This window comes from Hemitrygon akajei, chromosome 16, assembly GCF_048418815.1.
Source record: "Hemitrygon akajei chromosome 16, sHemAka1.3, whole genome shotgun sequence".
Lineage (NCBI taxonomy): Eukaryota > Metazoa > Chordata > Chondrichthyes > Myliobatiformes > Dasyatidae > Hemitrygon > Hemitrygon akajei.
This window is the reverse complement of record NC_133139.1, coordinates 77,427,825-77,447,275: the sequence shown is the minus strand read 5'-3', so window position 1 is coordinate 77,447,275 and position 19,451 is coordinate 77,427,825. Positions and strand designations below refer to the sequence as shown.

Here is a 19,451-nt window from a genome sequence, read left to right as displayed (position 1 = left end):
GTTGAGTAGGGGTAAGTTCAAAAGAGACGCGCAGGGCAAATTTTTCTTTGCACAAAGAGCAGTGGCTGCCTGGAATACACTGCCAGGGTTGGGGTGGATGCACATATGATAGGGCATTGAGAAGCTCTTAGACAGGAACATGACTGTGCAGGAGGTGGAAGATTTGGACATTGTATAGGCAGATGGGATTAGTTTATTGGGCACTTGATTTAGTTTGGCAGAGCACTGTGTGCCAATGACCTATTCCTGTGCTGTACTGTTGCATGTTCTATGATGCAGGACCGGACATCTGTAGCTTCTGTCCAATGGTAGGTGCAAAAAGATTTATTTGTTTATATATTTATTTATTGGGATGCGGCGTGGAATGAACCCTTCAGCCCTTTGAGCCATGCTGCTCAGCAATTCCCCAATTTAGTCCTAGCCTAATCACGGGACTATTTACAATGACCAAATAACCTACCCACCAGTACGTCCTTGGACTGAGGGAGGCAGACGGAGCACACAGAGGAAACTCACACAGTCACAGGGAGAACATACAAACTGTTTGCAGGCAGCAGCGGGAAATGAACCCAGGTCGCTGGCACTGTAAAGAGTTGGGCTAACCACTACACTACAGAATGGCATGGATGGTGGGGGGTCTTTGATGATAGATGCTGCCTTTTTGATGCACGTTAACAAACCAGAGGCGTCTAAGCCTGTACCCTGAACCTTTTTAAATTGGCGCTCCTTAACAGTCTCTATAAATGACTTGTTGATTAGTTGCATGAGAGGTAAATGTTGGGGATGTGAGGTAAATGTCGGGGATGAGAGGTAAATGTTGAGGATGTGAGGTAAATGTTGAGGATGTGAGGTAAATGTCGGGGATGTGAGGTAAATGTCGAGGATGTGAGGTAAATGTCGGGGATGTGAGGTAAATGTCGGGGATGTGAGATAAATGTCGGGGATGAGAGGTAAATGTCGAGGATGTGAGGTAAATGTCGGGGATGTGAGGTAAATGTCGGGGATGAGAGGTAAATGTCGGGGATGAGAGGTAAATGTCGAGGATGTGAGGTAAATGTCGGGGATGTGAGGTAAATGTCGGGGATGTGAGGTAAATGTCGAGGATGTGAGGTGAATGTCAGGGATGAGAGGTAAATGTTGAGGATGTGAGGTAAATGTTGAGGATGCGCTCTCTGACTCTGCCAGCATTTATTCCACATCCCTCTTTGCTACTGAACTGAACAGTTCAGCAAATCATTTAAGATTCATTTGAGGAATTAAAGTGACAAATAAGCATAGAGCATAGAACAGTACAGCACAGGAACAGGCCACGTAGCTCACAAAGATAAAACCAAATCAAAAACAACCAAACGCAAATCCCTCCTACCTACACCATGTCCATACCCTTCCATCTCCTATGCAGTGTGTGCTTAGGCAAAGGCATCAACACGGGTGATGCCAACAGGCTCAATAAACTGATTAGAAGGACTGGCTCTGTTACTGGAGTCAAACTGAACACACTGAGGCTGTGGTAGAACAAAGGACCCTCTGGAAAATCCTGGCAATTCTGGACAATGTTTCTCACCCTCTGCATGCCACCTTGGCTGAACAGAGGAACATTTTTAGTAATAGACTAAGACAACTGCACAGCTCCAAAGAGTGTTATATGAGGTCATTCATACCCTCAACTATTAGGCTTTATAGTGAGTCAACCTGTAGCCAGGGAAGTGATGACTCCTTCCTGTTAGACTGTTTGAGGTAACTTATTTTATATTCTTTCCTAGTTCTCTTCTAATATTTGTATATTTATATATCTCTGCACTTGTAATTCTACTGTGACACTGTAATTTCCTTTGGGATCAATAAAATATTTATCTATCTAATGTACTTTCCCTACCACCATACCAGGCACTTCAGGCATCCGTGTCTCTCTGAGTTAAAGAAACTTACCCCCAGCATCCCCTTTGAACCTACCCCCTCCCAACTTCAGTGCATGCCCTCTAATGCTAAACATTAGAGTTTGCTAATGCTAATGCTAAACATCCCTGTTAAATAGATACACCCTGTCCACGCTATGCCTCTCTTAATCTTACAAACCTTTATCAGATCTCTCTTCAGCCTCCAGCGCTCCAGATAAAACAAACTAAACCTGGTGGTGATTCTTCCCTGAAGGATTTTAATGAGTATAAATGGGTTTTACAACAGTCAAGTCGAATTCTGATGTTTGTTTTTAATCCTCTGTTTATTTATTAATTTGGATTGAAATTCTGACTTGTTTTTGCTCCATGTCTCTGAGATTCAACCCAGTAACTTAAGCACCACATTACTCATGGCATGAAAGTTTAAAAGGAAATGTTTCTCATTAAATTACTAGATCCACCAACTCAATTACACTAATCAGTGGCCAATATAAATGTTTTAGGATTCCAGGAATTCATTCAGCTCCTCAGACCTTTCCTGCCATCCAAGACTAGTCTGTATCTTCAACTGCTTCAGGCCTGTAACTCTTAATAGGCAAGTGAGTCTGTAGATGCTGGAAATCCAGAGTAACACAGAGAAAATGATGGAGGAACTCAGCAGGTTAGGTAGCTTCTTAGAGGAGAATACACTGTTGACATTTCGGGATGAGACCATTGAGCGGAACTGGAAAGGAAGAGGGAAGGAATCTAAAAGGAAGGAGGGTGGTACCTGAAGGAGGTGATGGACAGGTGAGGAGAAGGGTGAGAGAATAACCAGAATGGGGAATGGAGGAAGAGAGAAGTTGGGGGGGGCAGGGTAGAAATTACCAGAAGTTAGAGAAATCGTTGTTCATTCCATCAGGTTAGAGGCTACCCAGAAGAAATATGAGGTGTTGCTCCTCCAACCCTTATTAATCAGGCTACAGATTAATCAGAACTGCTTTGGAGTTCTTTATAAATTTTGACAGTTCCCCCATTACCGAATCTAAAATGTTACCTCAAATTCTTATATTTTCCTGTTTAACTTGGCAGTGATCCCTTCTCAGTTTAAAGAAGGAGATCAGTGAGGCTTCAGCTTTTGAATCCAATTCTGAAGCTTAATAAGTGTAACGATCTCTTTTCTGAAATTGGCCTCAGTTGCAAAATATATAGGGGAGGGCTCTGGGTTTCTATGATCCTTTGTGGAAGTAAATGTGGGGTGACTAAGTCACAGGGGAAATTATTGAGGGGTGAGGATTATTCTAGGAGCCTAAGAGAACCTGATGTACAAAATTACTTCCCTCTACGTTGTAAGACAATATAGAAGTAAGTTCTTCATGATAGCAGTCTTGACCAGCGGAGATCAGATTGTGTATCTCTGTTCTGACTCTTACCACAGAGTTAAGATCAAATTTGGGAGGAAACACACATGTTCTCTCTGTGAATGAATGGGTTTCTTCTGTGTGCTGCCTCCTTCCACCTCCCAAAGTTATCCGGTTTGCCACTGTAAACTGTTTCAATAACGTAAGCAAGTGCAAAAATCCAGGGGAAGTCCGTGGGAACGTTGGGAGGAAAAATAAGATGAGTATAAATAGTTGGTTGATAGAAGAGCCTATTTCTGTACTATATCTCTATGACAAAGCTCTTAATCATCTTAAAGATTACACCTCAATGAATGAATGAATGATCTTTATTGTCATTATACATAGATACAATGAAACTCTGTTTGGCTTCTTCTCAGGCAATTAAATAAAGCGGTAGATAAAAACAAGACAGTAATAGAAAAACAGTATTAAATAGAGAAGTAGCAGAAAATAAGTTGCAACAGCACCAGAATATCACAGTAATGCACAAAGTGCCGTTAGTGCGAGTATTTGAGTCCTTGTGTGTGCTCACAGTTTCAGTCATTGTTCTGTGGGAGCGGTGTGATGGAGGCCACAGCTCTGGGGTAGAAGCTGTTCCTCAGTCTATTTGTTCTGGCTTTTAGTGTCCTGAACCTTTTGCTGGACGGCAGCGGGTCAAACAGGGAGTAGCCGGGGTGTGTGGTGTCTCTGGTTATGCTGATTGCTTTCCTCCTGAGTCTGCTGGAATAGATCATGTACTCAATCTGCTGTACTCAATGGAAGACTTTTATGTGGCAGGATCTCATTAACCCATTCAGCTCCACTGTCATTCCAGTGCACTTGGAAGTCACTGCACTGACTCTAAGGCTAATATTTGTCACCAGTTCTTCATCATCACTTGGTCAAATCCTGAACTCCTTCCCCAACAGCACCTTCACCTGAAGAACGGCAGTATTTCAAGCCTGAGACTCACCCTCCACTTTGAGGGTGCCCAATAAATGCTGCACTGCCAGGCATGTCCCTATCAAGTAAAATTTCTTTTTAGGGCAGCCCAAGTATAATCCATTAATTATTTACTTACGTCCATCACCCCTACTTGGCCACCAACAGTAACTCACCAGAGGGCTTTTTATGGAATGGGATTGCTAGCCCCACACCCAACCGACCTCCTCTCGCAGACTGTCTGTAGTGGAGCTTATAATTCCATTGTTTACATTTTAAAAAAACATCAACTAAAGCATCATTGATCTACTCCTATAAGGTGAGAAGGATCACTGCCAATTTAAAGAAAACACATAAAAAGCCAAGGTAACATTTCAGATTTGGGAATGGGGGAGGTCAAAATTTATATTAAAAAAGCACCAAAATAGACAGCCTGATTAATAATGGAAAGACTTTGAATGACTTGAAGCAGGCTTAGACAAGAAATGTTCAATGTGGATAGATTTTGACTGAAATTTAATGAGGAATGTGTGGTGAAGTATTGCAAGAAAAGATTAATAAAAAAGCAATCCAAAAGATGAGACTTTGGGAACAGCAGATAAACAAGGGGATTTAAGATCTCATTGAAAGAAAATGATGGATGAACCTATAAAATTATAAGTCAAAGCACGCTTACAATTTTAATCAATCAACGTGTTTGCATTCAAGTGGGTGTATGGATGTTGATCATTGCACCCACCATTACCTCCTCCTGTCTAAGATGTCCAATCTCTTTCCCCCTTCACAGGAACGATGGGTAATCACCTACTGACCAATCCTGTTCTGCAGCCTCGATCCGGCGCCAGCCCTTACAACACACTGCTGGCAGAATCTGTTGGGTACAATGCCCCCTCGCCCACAGTCTTCAGTTCTCCAGGTTTGGAATGAAATTTTAGTCCCTGTTCACAGCCCAACCACCCAGCCACACAGGGCCAGAGTTCAAGGTGTAACTGAATCATGTAAGCTGACGAGTGTAGAAGTTGGTATGTTATGTTGCGGTAGTACAAGATGTTGGTGAGGCCACACTTGCAGCACTGTATTAAGTTCCTGTTCCCCTACTACAGCAAAGATGTCCCTAAGCTGGAAAGAGTGCAGAGGAGATCTATGAAGGATTTGAGAGATTGAGTTATGGAGAGAGGTTGAGCAGGCTGGGACTGTCTTCATTGGAGTATGAGGAATAAGAGGTGATCTTGTAGCGGTGTATAAAATCATGAGGGGTATAGGGACGATGAATTCATTCAGCCTTTTTCCTGGGTTTGGGGTGTCAAGAACTAAATGGGTTTAAGGCGAGAAGTGAAGAGATTTAATAAGAACCTGAGGGGCAACTTTTTCATCCAAATAATAGTCAGTATATGGATTGGTCTGCCCGAGAAAGTGGTTGAGAGGGTGACCACCATTCCTATAGTAGGCATCCTTCTGCTGTCTGCTTGAAGATTCCTACAGCCACATAATGAATGGATGTACTAACACCTTGGAATTGGGAAACCCCATTCTAACCAAGACATCTCAGTCAGCACTTTTCATCGCCCAGACCTCTTCCAGCTAGGAGAACAAGGACAGCAACACGGGGAACACCACCACCTGGAAGCTGCACTCTATGCCGCACTCCATGCTGACATGGAGATATATCGTTGTGCCTTCACCTCCACTGGGTCAACATCAGCCTTAAGTGCTATACCTGCCCATACGACCTCCCTCACCTCCATTCAGGGCCCCAGGCAGTCCTTCCAGATGAGGCAACACTTCACCTGAAAATCTGCTGGGGTCGTCTATTGTGTCTGGTTTTCCTGATGCAGCCTCCTCTACACAGGTGAGGTCTGTAGTAAATCAGCGGACCACTTCATTGAGAAACCTTCCCACCATCCACCACAACCAGGACTTGCTGATGGCCAAACATCTTAATTCCGATTCCCATTCCTGTTCCAACGTGTCGGTCCACGGCCTCCTCTTGTGCCAAAATGAGGCCACCCTCAGGGTGGAGGAGGAACACCTTATATTCCATCTGGGTAGCCTCCAACCTCAACACAAAAGTAGACTGCAAATGCTGTGGTCAAAGCAACACGTACAACAAGCTGGAGAAACTCAGCAGGTCGGGCAGCATCCATGAAAATGAGCAGTCAACGTTTCGGGCCGAGACCCTTCGTCAGGACTTTATGAGTGGAATGAATATCGATATCTGTTTCCGGTAAATAAATTTCCTCCTCCCCCACCCCACTGCTCCACACCACTACCACCCTCTATTCCCCACTCTGACCTTTTAACTCTTCTCACCTGCCTGTTACTTACCTCACGTCCCCTCCTCCTTCCCTTTCTCCTATGGACCACCCTCCTCTCCCATCAGATTCCATCTTCTCCTGCCCTTGACCTTTCCCACCCACCTAGCTTCAGCTATCACCTTCCAGATACTCATTCCCCTCAATACCCTCCCCGCCCCACCCTTTTATTTTGTCATCTTCCCTCTACCTTCAGAGTCATGAAGAAGGGTTTTGGCCCGAAACGTCTAGTCTGTCCCAAAAAAATGGGGCCTGATCTGCTGAGCTTGTGTGCGTTACTTTGGATTTCCAGCATCTGCAGGACTTCTCGCGTTCAAAGTGTATTTATTTAGTTTTATTTACTTATTTAGAGATATTTCCAGTCCAACAAGCTGCACAGCCCATCAACCCACATTTAACCCGAGCCTAATCACAGGACAATTTACAATGACCAATTAACCCATACGTCTTTGGAATGTGGGAAGAAACCAGAGCAGCTGGGGGAAGCCCACACATTCACAGGAAAGACTTACAGCCTTCTTAGAGAGGACGCTGGATTTGAACTCCAGCTGTAATAGCAGCGCGCTAACCACAACACTACCGTGGCGCCCCAAAAATTGTAGAATCCTCTCCCTGAAACCATTGTGGGTATAACCCACACCTCAAGAACTGCAGCAGTTCAAGAAGGCAGTCACTGCCACATTCTCAAGGGCACCTAAGGATGGGCAAGTAAATGCTGGTTCGGCCTGCAATGCCCTCACCCCTTAAACCAGGGGTTCGTAAACGGGGGTCCACGGACCCTTTGGTTAACGGTAGAGATCCATGGCATGAGAAAAAAAAGTTGGGATCCCCTGCCGTAAACAGGTATATTTTCAAAAAATTCTCATTGCTATGTCATGTTTATCCCCGCTCCACCTCTTTCACTGTTGTAATACTGTTAGAGGGTCTTCCAAATTGGCTTCCACCTGACCTTGGGCTCAAGCTTGTCAGACTGAGTCTGAGAATTGCGGATCCAACTCCCACTTGATTCCACTGGTCAGTTCGGTAGTAGTGCTGCCCTCAGTTGGATGTGAAAGGGTGACGTGTGTGAAGTCGTAGTTATTCCTCACTCCACATTGCCAGAACAGGCGATCAGGCCATGTACGTACCTCATCGCTGTTTATAAATTCTTTCTGTGGATAAATTGACTGCCCTACATCGCACAGTAGGAAACCTGCAGATGTAGCTGAAAGCAATTTGAGGAACACTGGGTGTCAAACAGGAGTCTTCAATTCAGAATAAGAGATCCATGTAGCTCAATAAAGAGATGCTCTCTTTAACCGTGAGAAGGAAGATTATTGAGGCTGTAGAGTCTTACAGTGGGCAGTAGTCCCCTGCTGTGTAACAGGGACCCTAGCGGGCTATGGTTATTAATAATCTCTGTTCCTAACATTGCTGGGACATTGACAAATAGCTAAGTAATTAACAATGGCTGTCGTAGCACTCAAACTGTCTGTGTTGATGATTAACAATTATCACCAGTGATAAGCATGTGCCTCCTGCTAAAAAATATTTACATTTTCAATTAATGCTCTGATTAAACGCCTGATTGAATGTGACTTTGTTATCTCAATGCTTGTTGTCTCCTTTTCTTCATTTCTCCACATGCTTCCATGTAGGGACCTACAGAGAGACAAGTACGCCAGTTAAGCTTGCATTACCTTGATGAATGTAAATGTTTCACACTGTGAATTTAGACGTTTGTTAGTTTTTTTTCAAATTACCCTTTTTTAGCTTGCCTCTTCAGCAGCCTTAAGTTTCACCTATTAATCGGTTTATTGTGTGTCACACACTACATAAGACAAACCAAAGCTGGATGCCAAACTCAGGGCAAATACCAAACGGCAGCCACAAATTCTCACAAACTTTATCATCTCTCTGACATATCCCCACTCAATCAGATTAGCAGAGAAGGGCATGGAGGAATCAGACAAGTAGAAGACAGTCAATGGACTAGGTTAAGTCAGTAAAGTCAGAGGTTCCACAGTCAAAGGATGTTAAAGTCAGTCAGATGATCAGGTTAAGTCAGAAAGATGACAATCGCAAGAATACATTAAGTCACTTAGACAGAGTACAGTCACTGGGTAAGTCACAGAGAGAAGAGTCATGAGATTGAGTCAGATGGAAGACTAACTGGACTAGGCTAAATCAAAGAGAGAGCAGTCACCAGGTTAGAATAAAGCAGAAAATGGTAACTAACCGAGGTTATGTCAATTAGATGCAGGCCAGGAGCTAGACTAGGTTAAGTTAAAGAGAGTGAGCAATATCTAGATGAGGTTAAGTCAGTGAAGATGAGATCTTCAACTGAAAACTGATTTGCATCAAAAGAATAGCAAGCAGACTTCTGCAGGGTGCTGCCCCTGCAACTGAACTCCGCTTATGACCTCTGAAGTTGTGGCAGGGAGACATCCGCTCTGTTTATCACTGTCAGCGGCAGCCCTTCTCTGAGGGTCGGGGGGTGGGGGCGGGGGGTTGGTCGGGGTGGGGTAATCTAATCCAGGTGAAAATAGATGTGAATGGGGCAATCAAGTGATTTAAACACAGCTTTGAGCAAATGGCTGTCTGTGGTTGGTCCTAGAGCACTCGGTCAACATGACGAGGGATCCGTGCGCGGTCGACACTCTACCCCTGAACGGCAACTTCAACAACAGCTACTCCTTCCGAAACAATGACTTCGCCGCGGAAGGCACCCCGCTGGCCGACTGCCGCCGCAACCTCAGCGACGCTGCCTTCGAGAAGATGATCATCTCTGAGCTGGTCCACAACAACCTGCGGCCCGGTGGAAAGAGCCTGCCTGGGGAGCAGGGAGCGCCAGTCAGTGGCGGAGGGGGTGCCACCAGCAGTGAAGACGATGCCATCGTCCCCGATGCCCCCTCCCTCACCCAGGAAGACAACATTGAGATCGAGCTTATGTACAAGGCGCTGGAGGAACCCCTGCTCCTGCAACGAGCCCAGTCCCTGCTCTACCACAGTGACCCCGAGCTGGAGGAGTCGGAGAGTTACACCGCTGAGATTACAGACGGGCTAGACGGCCAGCTCCAGTCCCCAAACAGAGACTCCCTCTACACCAGCATGACCAACCTGAGAGACTCTTCCTACCCTGACAGCAGCCCGGAGGTAGTCGGGGAGACTGCCCCTCAATCCCAAGGCAACGACGAGATGTACTACAGCACCAGACCCAACCTGGTGTTTAGGAGCCAGCTACAGGCCTACTATCAGTCCAGGAGAGGCAGCAATGATGGCTACGTGGTGTCGGTTGACGTGGACGGCGCAGTGTCGGAGGGTGACGGACAAATGCAACTGGTAACCAGTCTCTGAAATGAAAATTGGGGGGTGGGGGCAATTCACGGACCTGGGTAGAGGGTGCCCTTGGACCTGCCAGTAACATAGGGCTGTGATTTGTACAGAGGACCAACCCTGGTTGGAGCAGGGCTGCTGGTCTTGCTTTGCTGTTGGATGTATTGGACTGTATGAACCCTTGGGATCATCTGTTAGATAAACTACTACCTCCAGCCAACTTCTCCCAACCTCGGGTGGAACTTGGTGAATTGGGATCATCCCTAGTTCCACTAAAGGTGACTGAGAATTCATCAGCGCTTCAATGGGAGTGAAAGGGTGGTGGTGGGGGTGGGGAGGAAAGGTTGAAGTAGAGCGACCCTGCCATCACAGGCGAACTGCCAGTCCCTGCATTCACATCTTGCTGTGACTCAGAAGCCAGTTGAAAGCGGCAAGATACTCAGTGCTAAAACTGAAGATGCCTCTCAGCTTTCAAACTCCCAAGAAGTTGACCAGCCCTTGGGGGAAAACAAACAGCAGAAGTAATGCAGCCATTAACACTGCCGGCTGTGATGTGTAATCAGGAACAGGCATTTAGCATCAGCTAACGATGTGTGCGGGATTATTGGAGTCTTAAGCGATAAATTCTCTCCAAACTACATCAGAAGAGGCTTGGACCACAGCTTTATGATCTCTCTCTGTAGATGATCCAACAGATAACTATCTAGGCACAACATGCGGGGTCCTCTCGCTGCAGAGCTGTCTGGGATCCAACTCCAGTTGGAAGACCCTTGTGCCTCCATTGCTGGTACTGCCATCTCACTGGATCTCAGATACCCAACCCCCGCCCCCCCCCCCCCCCCCCCACTCCTCATGGCGAAGGAGGAGGACAGGAGGACGGAGGGAAGAAAGCATAGGAGTTTCGCAGGGCAGCAAGAATAAATGTCCCGGGCCCATCTGGCAACGATACTGCCTGCTCACCCTCTCCCTCCTCATCAGGGGTTTCTGGGTGGTGGAGATCAAGACGCAAGTAAGCTGGCAGCTGTCACAAGGGGCCAAACCTCCCGCCTGTCAACAGCGGCGGTGGGTGAAGCAGGGTGGAGGGCAGACCCCGCTCCCAAAGGCCACAGTCCACAAAAGCTCAAAGACAATGTAAATAGAAATGAACTTCCGTGCAAAGAACCACGTTTTGTTTTCATTCGCTTTCCTTTTGAGTTCCTCTCCTCACGTGTGCCACTGACTGATGGAATCATTCGCCGACCCATCGTTGCTTGGGTGACAGAGGTCAGGCCCTGTTGCACATCTAGGGAGTGGCATTGTTGTTCCCCATCTCCAATAGCACATGTATTATCCACAGGAGGTTGTGAAGGAGTAACCTTTGACACAAAAAGGTCAAACTCCCACTTGACAAAAAGTTCTTGACGATTGGTGGACCTCACTTTTCTTGTGGTTGTGGGCCATCGTTAATCTGTGTAATTTTACAAGAAAAAAATATACACCAAGTGTTCAATGTCCTCTTAAATCTTTTGCGTTCTCAGAGCACAAAGTCTTTTATAATCTCGTCATGTCCCCCGAGTATTTAGAAGGAGGCAGACCAGACTTCAGTCTTCAGAAGTTGCCTTTTGCCCTCTTCAGAAAGGAGGGACTTTTACAATGGTGTGTGTGTGTGTGTTTAACAAAAAAAAAGAAAAAAATGCCAATATAAGCTTTAGACACAAGGGTGTCGTGCACAGTCTGTTAACAGCACTTTCAATCGGTCTGACAGAAGTTGCAAGAATGCACATCATTAGCCCATAACTGGGCAGCCAATTAAATCTGAGCTCTTTTCCTTCATCATATAGCTATGGGAATCAGTCTGCAAGTATCAAGTATCCATCGAGGCTTGAGGTGGGCTCCCAGCATCAGCTTTGTACTCTGGTTGTGGAGCCCCAGAGAGTGGCTCTGTATCATTAGTATGGAGCCTCCGTGACCAGCTTTGTTAAGCCAGTTGTAGAACCCTAGAGAAAAGTTGCATGTTTGGAAGGGGTCTTTCATAGCCCCAGCGTACCAGGACCACATTGTTATTAAGTGCTGAGGGTCAGTTCCACTCAGTTCCTGGAGGAGAGGCCAACTCACCCTTGTGTGACGGTCAGGGTGTTCTTAGAATCATTACAAGCTCCCACAGTACAGAAAAACGCAGACTACAAAGGCATCGTAACATATAGGAATTATTCTTGTGTCCACTGATTCACAGCCAGCATCAGAGTCAGCTCACCATAAAACAGCTTCACACAATGCTGAAGTCTGCTCTTACACACAGCATTCCTGTGTACACAGTCAGATTTACACATTCATGTTCTCACACACATGTACAGCCACACCAGCCAGATCTCACACATACATTTGTGCACAAATAATACACACACACTCCGTTAAACTGCATGACCACTTGGGTCTAATGATAAGCAACAGACATAAGTCATTGACCCTCACATGGAAATCAGCTACCCCATCACCCTAATTGGAGTTTGGCTGAAAATGTTCCTCAATCTGTCCACCAGTCAACTCAATCCCCTCATTATTGAGTGACCACAAGGGGGGATTGGCCCTTCCTCTTCGCCCTGTCCAGCACTCCCCCAATCTGCTAGCGGTCAGTTCAATACCTTCAGCCTCCTTTGCCCAGCTTAGCCAGTTTCTGCACTCTCCCCAGTGCAATCACATCCTTCCTGCGTCATGGCGACCAGAATTCAGTCTTCTACCAGTGTTTCTTACAGTTTTCATCTGGCCTCCCTCTTCCTGTATCCTGCCTTGGCCAAAAACAACACAACGGAACAGTGCCTGAGAGAGCAGCTAGAGAGCCGTCACCTACCAAGCTAAGGACCCAGAGCTCAGAAGTGGAAGCGACCTTTGTTAATTTTCAGCTAGCATGGACAATGTTGTGCACACTTTTCTATGACCTGAGACAGAGCTACTGGTGCCAGAACAAGGGTCCAGATTCCAAGATAAGCTAAAACACTCCAAATCCACCTCACACTCAAAACATTGGAGGGGGAGACTACCTCAAAGCCCAGAGATCCCCTGGCCAATGATGAGGGAAAAAAAAAACCTAGCTGACTAACAGGGTCTTAACAAAAAAAAAAGCAGAAGTGGCAAACCCTTCATTTTAAATGATTCTATATACTTTTAATTCTTAACTTAATATAAAGTAAGATTACAAAGGGCCAGGCAATATTTGAAATATTGGCTTAGATCAGATTTTTTATACTATATATTGCATTTAATGTATATTGAATGTGATTGGAACGAATGACTGTCTACTGACAATGAACTGGTTAATATATTTTCTGTTTATTTATTATGTATTCTACAGAATAATATATAAAATGGAAATATTGGTTGTTGTATATGTGACTACAGTCTGGTAATTACCATGTTTGATCAGACCTAAGATGCAATTTTTTTGGGGGGTTTGGGTGGGGAGGGAAGGGGAAATCTGTCTCCATCCATTTAAACCCAAGATGAGCAGGTTGTCACATGGCAAGTTGGCACTGGCTCTCCTGGGAGAGTCCACCCATTGTGTTATCAGTTCAATGACGCATCCCGCTCTGTAGGAAGGGGGATGGAGTGTTGTACCCAGAAGCTGGGCAACAGACAGAGAACCAGAAGTTATTCCATTCTTTGACCCCACCCATTTGCCCTTTGCTTTTGAACTCAGGATACAACAACTCATTCTTCTAAACCTTCTAGGAATGTAAGAGGCCATTTCAACCCGTCGTCTGTTCTGTTGAACCCGGGATGATCTACTGTTGGACACCTTTGCTTCATTTCCCGTCACTCTCTCGCTCTGGAAAGCTCCAACATGCCTAAGGTGGGAGTTCCAAATTCCTACTATCCTTTGAGGAAGTGCTTCCTGATTTCACTCCTAAATTGCCTGGCTCTAACAGGAAGGAGCTCAGCTCCTGATCCATAGTAAGACAATCTTGCAACCTTCCACACTGCGCGCGTGTGAGCACGTTCACGCCGGCGCACGCACACGCACACGCACACGCACACACACACACATTTGGAGCAAGAATCCTTTTCATGGTCTCCTTGTTGCCAACATCAACTTCACCCTCACTTCCCTCTGCCTTCCCTGCACTGCATATCTTTCCCCCTCTCAAATCTGTATGAACCCTGCTTCAGTCCTGGTATCATCCACCTCATTACAACTCATCGTACTGTGGAGACGCCAGAAAAGACGCATTTGTAAAGCTGAAGGGAGATTTAATTGGGTTACTTCAATGTATCAGAAGTTTGATAGATTTCCTTTCTACTGGTGGGACATTCATTCACCAGAGGATGCAATTTTAGTCATTGGCAACTGATCAAATAGATGCTAAAGAAACACTTGTTCACACAGTTGGCTGTTGCAACTTGAAACTAGCCAGCTGAAGAGTTGGAGAGTTTCAATTGTAACTGCCAAAATTGGACTTAAATCAAAACATATGACAGGGTTGTGAGTAAAGAGAAGGGGAGTGGGAATGGTTGTGAAAGGTCCAGTGCAGAGACAATGGGTTAAGTGGCCTCCCTGCCATGTATCATTCTGTGATTCTGTCTTCCATTGCTTCCTGGTTCTGGCCTGCCACTTTACTCGTTTGCTGCCGGGTTTGTTAAACTTGCAGCTTCGCCCCTAGTTCTGGGTACACGCCAGTGGTTTCCTTTGTCCCAGTCTGTGGCGATTCCATTTGACCTTAGGCCATTTGGGCTTGGAATGTAACTACTGAAATAGGTGGGGTCAGGGGTTCCCAAACTTTTTTATGCCATGGGCCCCTAGCATTGACCAAGGGGTCTGTGGACCCCAGATTGGGAACCCCTAGGTGGGGTTGTGAGGGGTAGCCATCCCCAATTAAACTGCTGGGCACTCAAGTCTTCTGGTTTCTCACTGTGTCGCTGTCCAGGATGTGTGATAATGGAATGTCAGACCTGGTACTTCAGTGTGACCTGTTCTAGGATGGCCCTCTCATTACAATTGTACAACTTTCATTAAAAAAATAATTGGAACTAGTTGTTTCTGAATCAGCTGTTTATTTTTTTAAAAAAGAAATCTTCCTTCACTCACAGGTGTTTTGAAAACATGGAATTATTTAGCCAGAAAACCAAATGCAGACACAGTCCCTCGGTATTTTAATTTTGAATATCAAAAATCTTACAAATGCTGTGAATCTGCAATAAAAACAGAACAATCCAGGAGTGCTACTTCTGATGTTGTGGGCTAAAAGATTTTTGAGCACAGACCTTAGTTAACCCCTCAGGTGTTGTGACATCAGACCTTTTAAGAAAGCTATTGATGGTGTTAAAACCGTTTACTGAGACCCTGCCATTAACCAGTGGAGTCAATTCTATTCTTCGCACCATCACACTGAGGAGCTCCTTCAGTGATGTTCTGAGATGTCTCACCTTCAATAAGTACAACCACACCCAGCGCTGTTTCTAGCATGTTGTTCCATTGAACAAGGGTTGGACCCTTGCCTAAGGTAATGCCAGGCTATGAAGTTACATGTTATGGTGGAATACAATTCTGCTGTTCTACCTATAGAAACAAGTTCTGAGCTGCAGGCTGTATCCATTCTACTTAACACCATCATTGTGTCACATAACATAATGGAGATGGTCAATGGGGTGGGTGCATCCTTGTTGTTGGTTCACTCACAGTGCTGCAGACCAAATCGGACATCAAAGTCCTTCAAGTTTCAGCCAGTTTGGTCAGTAGTGAGGCCATCCAGATTCTTCCAGCGATGAGCTTTGAAATTCCCACCCAGAGAGCTTCCTCTGCTCCTGGCAAGTATTGTTCAACTTAATCATGGGGCTCAGGGTCAATCTGAAGACATCCAGAAACTCTATTAGTGACTTGGATATGGTGTTTGGGGTAGAGTTTCAAATTCTGTATCCAGCATAAACTCAGTGTGGTACACAGTGAGGAGGGCAACAGAGTACAATAAATACTGACAGGCAGGAAGACTGGGCAGAAGTTGCTGTAGAAGTTACTACAAAGAAATATGATGAGTTACATATTGGGGCAGACAGCACAGCTCTAAAGGGCCACAAAGCCATGAATTCCATCATCTAAGTCATTGCCATATAACATGAAAAAAGCAATCCGAACACCTATATCACTGGTCACCAGCATCCAACCAGAAAAAGCCCCCTTTGTTCCCACTTTTTGCCTCCTGCCAGTCAGTCAATCTCCAGTCCAATCATTCTTGTAATGCCATGGGCTCTTATCTTTTTTAGCAACCTCTCGTGTGGTGCCTTGTGAAAATCCAAGTAAACAACATCCACTGCTTTGTCTATCCTGCCTGTTAATTCCTCAACGAATTTCAAGCAAGGTTTCCCCTTTAGAAAACCATGCTGAATTCAGCCTATCTTATTAAATGTTTCCAATCCTAATCGTTAATACTGAAATTCAACATCATCTCAATCATTGGTGACAAGCTACCTGCTCTAAAATTTCCTGTCTTTTGCCTTCCTCCATTCTGTTAGGTCTCCCCTCAGCTTCTACCATCCCAGCGAAAACAACTCGAGTTTTTCCAACCTCTCCTCATAGCATTCGCCCTCTCCTCAAAACAGCATCCTGTTAAATTGATTTGGTACCCTCTCTAAAGCCCCCATATCCTTCCTAAAATGTGCATCCTAACCAGAGTTTTATAAAGCTCTAACATCCTAACTCTTGAACACTGTGCATCGACTAATAAAGCACGTCATATGCCTTCTTTACCACACTATCAACTTTTAGCCAATTTCTTTAACCACAAGCTCCCTCTGTACATCAAAACCATTAAAGGTCCTGCTATTAACTCAATATTTTCCCTTTATATTTGATAAAGTGCAACATCTACCCTTGGCTGGGTTGAACTTCATCTGCCATTGCCTACACCTGCAACTGATCTATGTCTTCTCCACAACACCACCAATTTTAGTGTCATATGCACACCCAAGCCATTTATCTGCAGTGAGATTCACAGTAAAGATTAGACAACTTCAGGCTTGGAAATACTAAAGCACAGATTCAACAGCGGACATTCTTAGTGAGATTGTTCCAAGTGTGTCTCCCAGAATGCTACAGTGGCTGAGATTGTACCATGAGGATGTCGCAGCACGGGCACTACAGTTGGGGTTGCAGCAAGCAGACACCGTGCTGATGTTATTACAATGTGTCGGGAATTCACAGAATATTATTAAAAGGCTTCTGCAGTGATCTGAGGAGACCACAGTGCATTTACTACAGTGGGGAATCTAGCAATGGAGACACTGCAGAGGATGAATTGACGTCAGTCTCCAGGGTGAAGAGACTGGTAGAGATTCTGCAGTGAGGATAATGTAGTGGGGAGTCCATTGAGAATGGGATCCTACAGTTAGGGTACTCCGGTTCAAACTGTACAGTGAGGATCCTGTATTGTGGATTCTACATCAAAGAGGATACTGCAGCAGACACCCTACCAAGGGGATATTGCTGTGGGAAAATAAGTATGGGGATTCTATTACACTGAGGACTCTACAGTACAGGTTTGTTGGTCTATGGTGGACACTCTATTCTGGGGAGTCTGCAGTTGTGAACTGAGTATGTGGCAACTTGTTCAGCTAACGCCAGGGGAGTGTGGACATCTCCAGACCACATCCCAGACCTTACTGAATCAAACTCTGGTCTGTTGGTACAAGATTCAAAATTGTGTTTTGAAATTGGTTCATAAACAATGATCTATTAGCCAAGGTGAGAACCCACCTCCCTGCCAAATATTTCTAGCCCTGAGAAAACATCTGATGCTGTTGTGATTGGCAGCCAAATGAAGAAAATATAAATGTCACACATTCCCTTGGAACGTGCAAGCAGAGAAACCCAACAATATCCTCAATGAAAGCCAAACACTATCCTTCGGTTAATCCAGTAAAAATAAATTTCAAATATTCCGTATGAAAATCATTCCTGCTATCATCTCTGGGACCCTCGATGCCAAGACGTCTCTCCGCTGGAAAATTCTAAAGGAGTATCCTCGCCATGGAAACAAATGTGACTAAGTTTTTGTTCTTCCTCAGGAGAGATAAAGAGTTGACAATTTTAGATGAATTGGTCACACTCTTGTCTCTGATTTGGAAGTAAATTGGTACATTTTTTTACTATTGTCATATATAGGGTGAAGAGCACACCATCTCTTCATCAACACCTGAGACAGTACAAGGAAAAACAATAAGAGAATGCGAAGTATACAGAGAGAGTGTAGTAATGGTAGGCAGTAAGGTACAAGGTCAATTTGAGATAGATTGTGAGGTCAAGAATCCACCTTTTTCCACAATAGGCCGCTGAAAAATCAATAGGAATTAAAAGATAAATATGCAGGGAGATGGTGCAGGTCATAGGAATAATAGGGTTGTCATAGTAGGAGATTTTGACTTCCCTAATGTAGACTAGGATGACCATACTGTTAAGGGTTTAGATGGGGTTGAATTTGTGAAGTGCATTCAAGAGACCTTCCTTGTGCAATATATAGAGGGCCCTACTAGGGAACAGTAAATGCTCAACCTACTCTTGGGTAATTGGGTGGGGCAGGTATCTGAGGTTACATGGGGGGGGGTGGGGGAGGAACTTTGACCAGAGTTCTATTAGTTCTAAAATCATTATCAAAAGGGATAGAACTGATCCATGGATTCAAGTTCTAAATTGGAGCAAGACAAATTTGATGGTTTGAGAGAAGAGCTTACAGAAATTGATTACAGTAAGTTATCTGCAAGCAAAGGGACCACAGGCAAGTGGGGGACTTTGAAGGTGAGATAATGAGAGTTCAAGGTCTACATGATCTTGATGGAGTGAAGGGGAAGGCTGGTAGGGTAGTCTGGGTGACCAGGGATATTGAGGCTCGAGAGGAGACGCGGATCGGGTACAGGATTAGGGGCTTGGGGGGTATAAAATGATGAGGAGCATAGATAGGGTGAATGCACACAGTCTTTTCATCCCAAAACTAGTAGGCATAGGTTTAGGGTAAGAGGGTAATGATTTAAGAGGGAATTGAGAGGCAACTTGTTTATACAAATGGTGGTATCTATGTAGGTTGAGCTGCCAGAGGAAGTGTTTCAGACAGGTACAATAACAACTTCTAACAGACAGTTGAGCAGGTACATGGATAGGAAAGGTTTAGAAAATATTGGGCCAAACACTGGGAAATGGGACTAGCTTGCACTGGGCATTTTGATTGGCATTAACCAGTTGAGCCTGAGGGCCTGCTTCCACATTGTATGACTTTATGACTCTATGATTCTAGTTTTTCACTCCTAGGAACTTGAAACTTGCAACCTTCTCCACTTCAGTGTAAATGATGTAAAACATGAGTGTATATGCTGCTGTCATCCTGAAGTCAATGACCAGCTCTTTTGCTTGCTGTCATTGAGAGGAGAGAGCAGAGGGCTTAAAGTTTTAAAAGCAGAACTTGGAGGGTGTGTATAGGAGTGAAGTGTAGGTCATAAAGACTTTGGGGATTGGATAGGACAAACCAGACAAAGTGAAACAGGGTTTCAGGCTTAAACCTGAATAATTCCTTTCCACCCACAGATCCACTGAGTTCCTCAACGAAGGATCTCGGCCGGAAACGTCGACTGTACTTCTCCGTATAGATGCTGCCTGGCCTGCTGCGTTC

The 19,451-nt window shown here is 44.9% G+C and overlaps 1 protein-coding gene across 12 annotated transcripts in view; it reads left to right on the top strand.

Moving 5' to 3' along the window:
- The window catches only part of adgrl1a (adhesion G protein-coupled receptor L1a), a 654,463-nt gene extending 639,641 nt beyond the window's left edge, over positions 1-14,822 (top strand). For 9 of the 12 annotated variants that reach the window (XM_073069264.1, XM_073069260.1, XM_073069257.1 and 6 more), the window contains 3 exons: positions 4,989-5,117; positions 8,151-8,168; positions 9,110-14,822. In XM_073069264.1, coding sequence (XP_072925365.1) covers positions 4,989-5,117; positions 8,151-8,168; positions 9,110-9,849 — 887 coding nt within the window. In that variant the 3' untranslated portion in view covers positions 9,850-14,822. The remainder of the gene's footprint in view (positions 1-4,988; positions 5,118-8,150; positions 8,169-9,109) is intronic. The other 3 variants (XM_073069261.1, XM_073069259.1, XM_073069253.1) reach the window with 1 other exon arrangement.
- Positions 14,823-19,451: the final 4,629 nt, after the last annotated feature.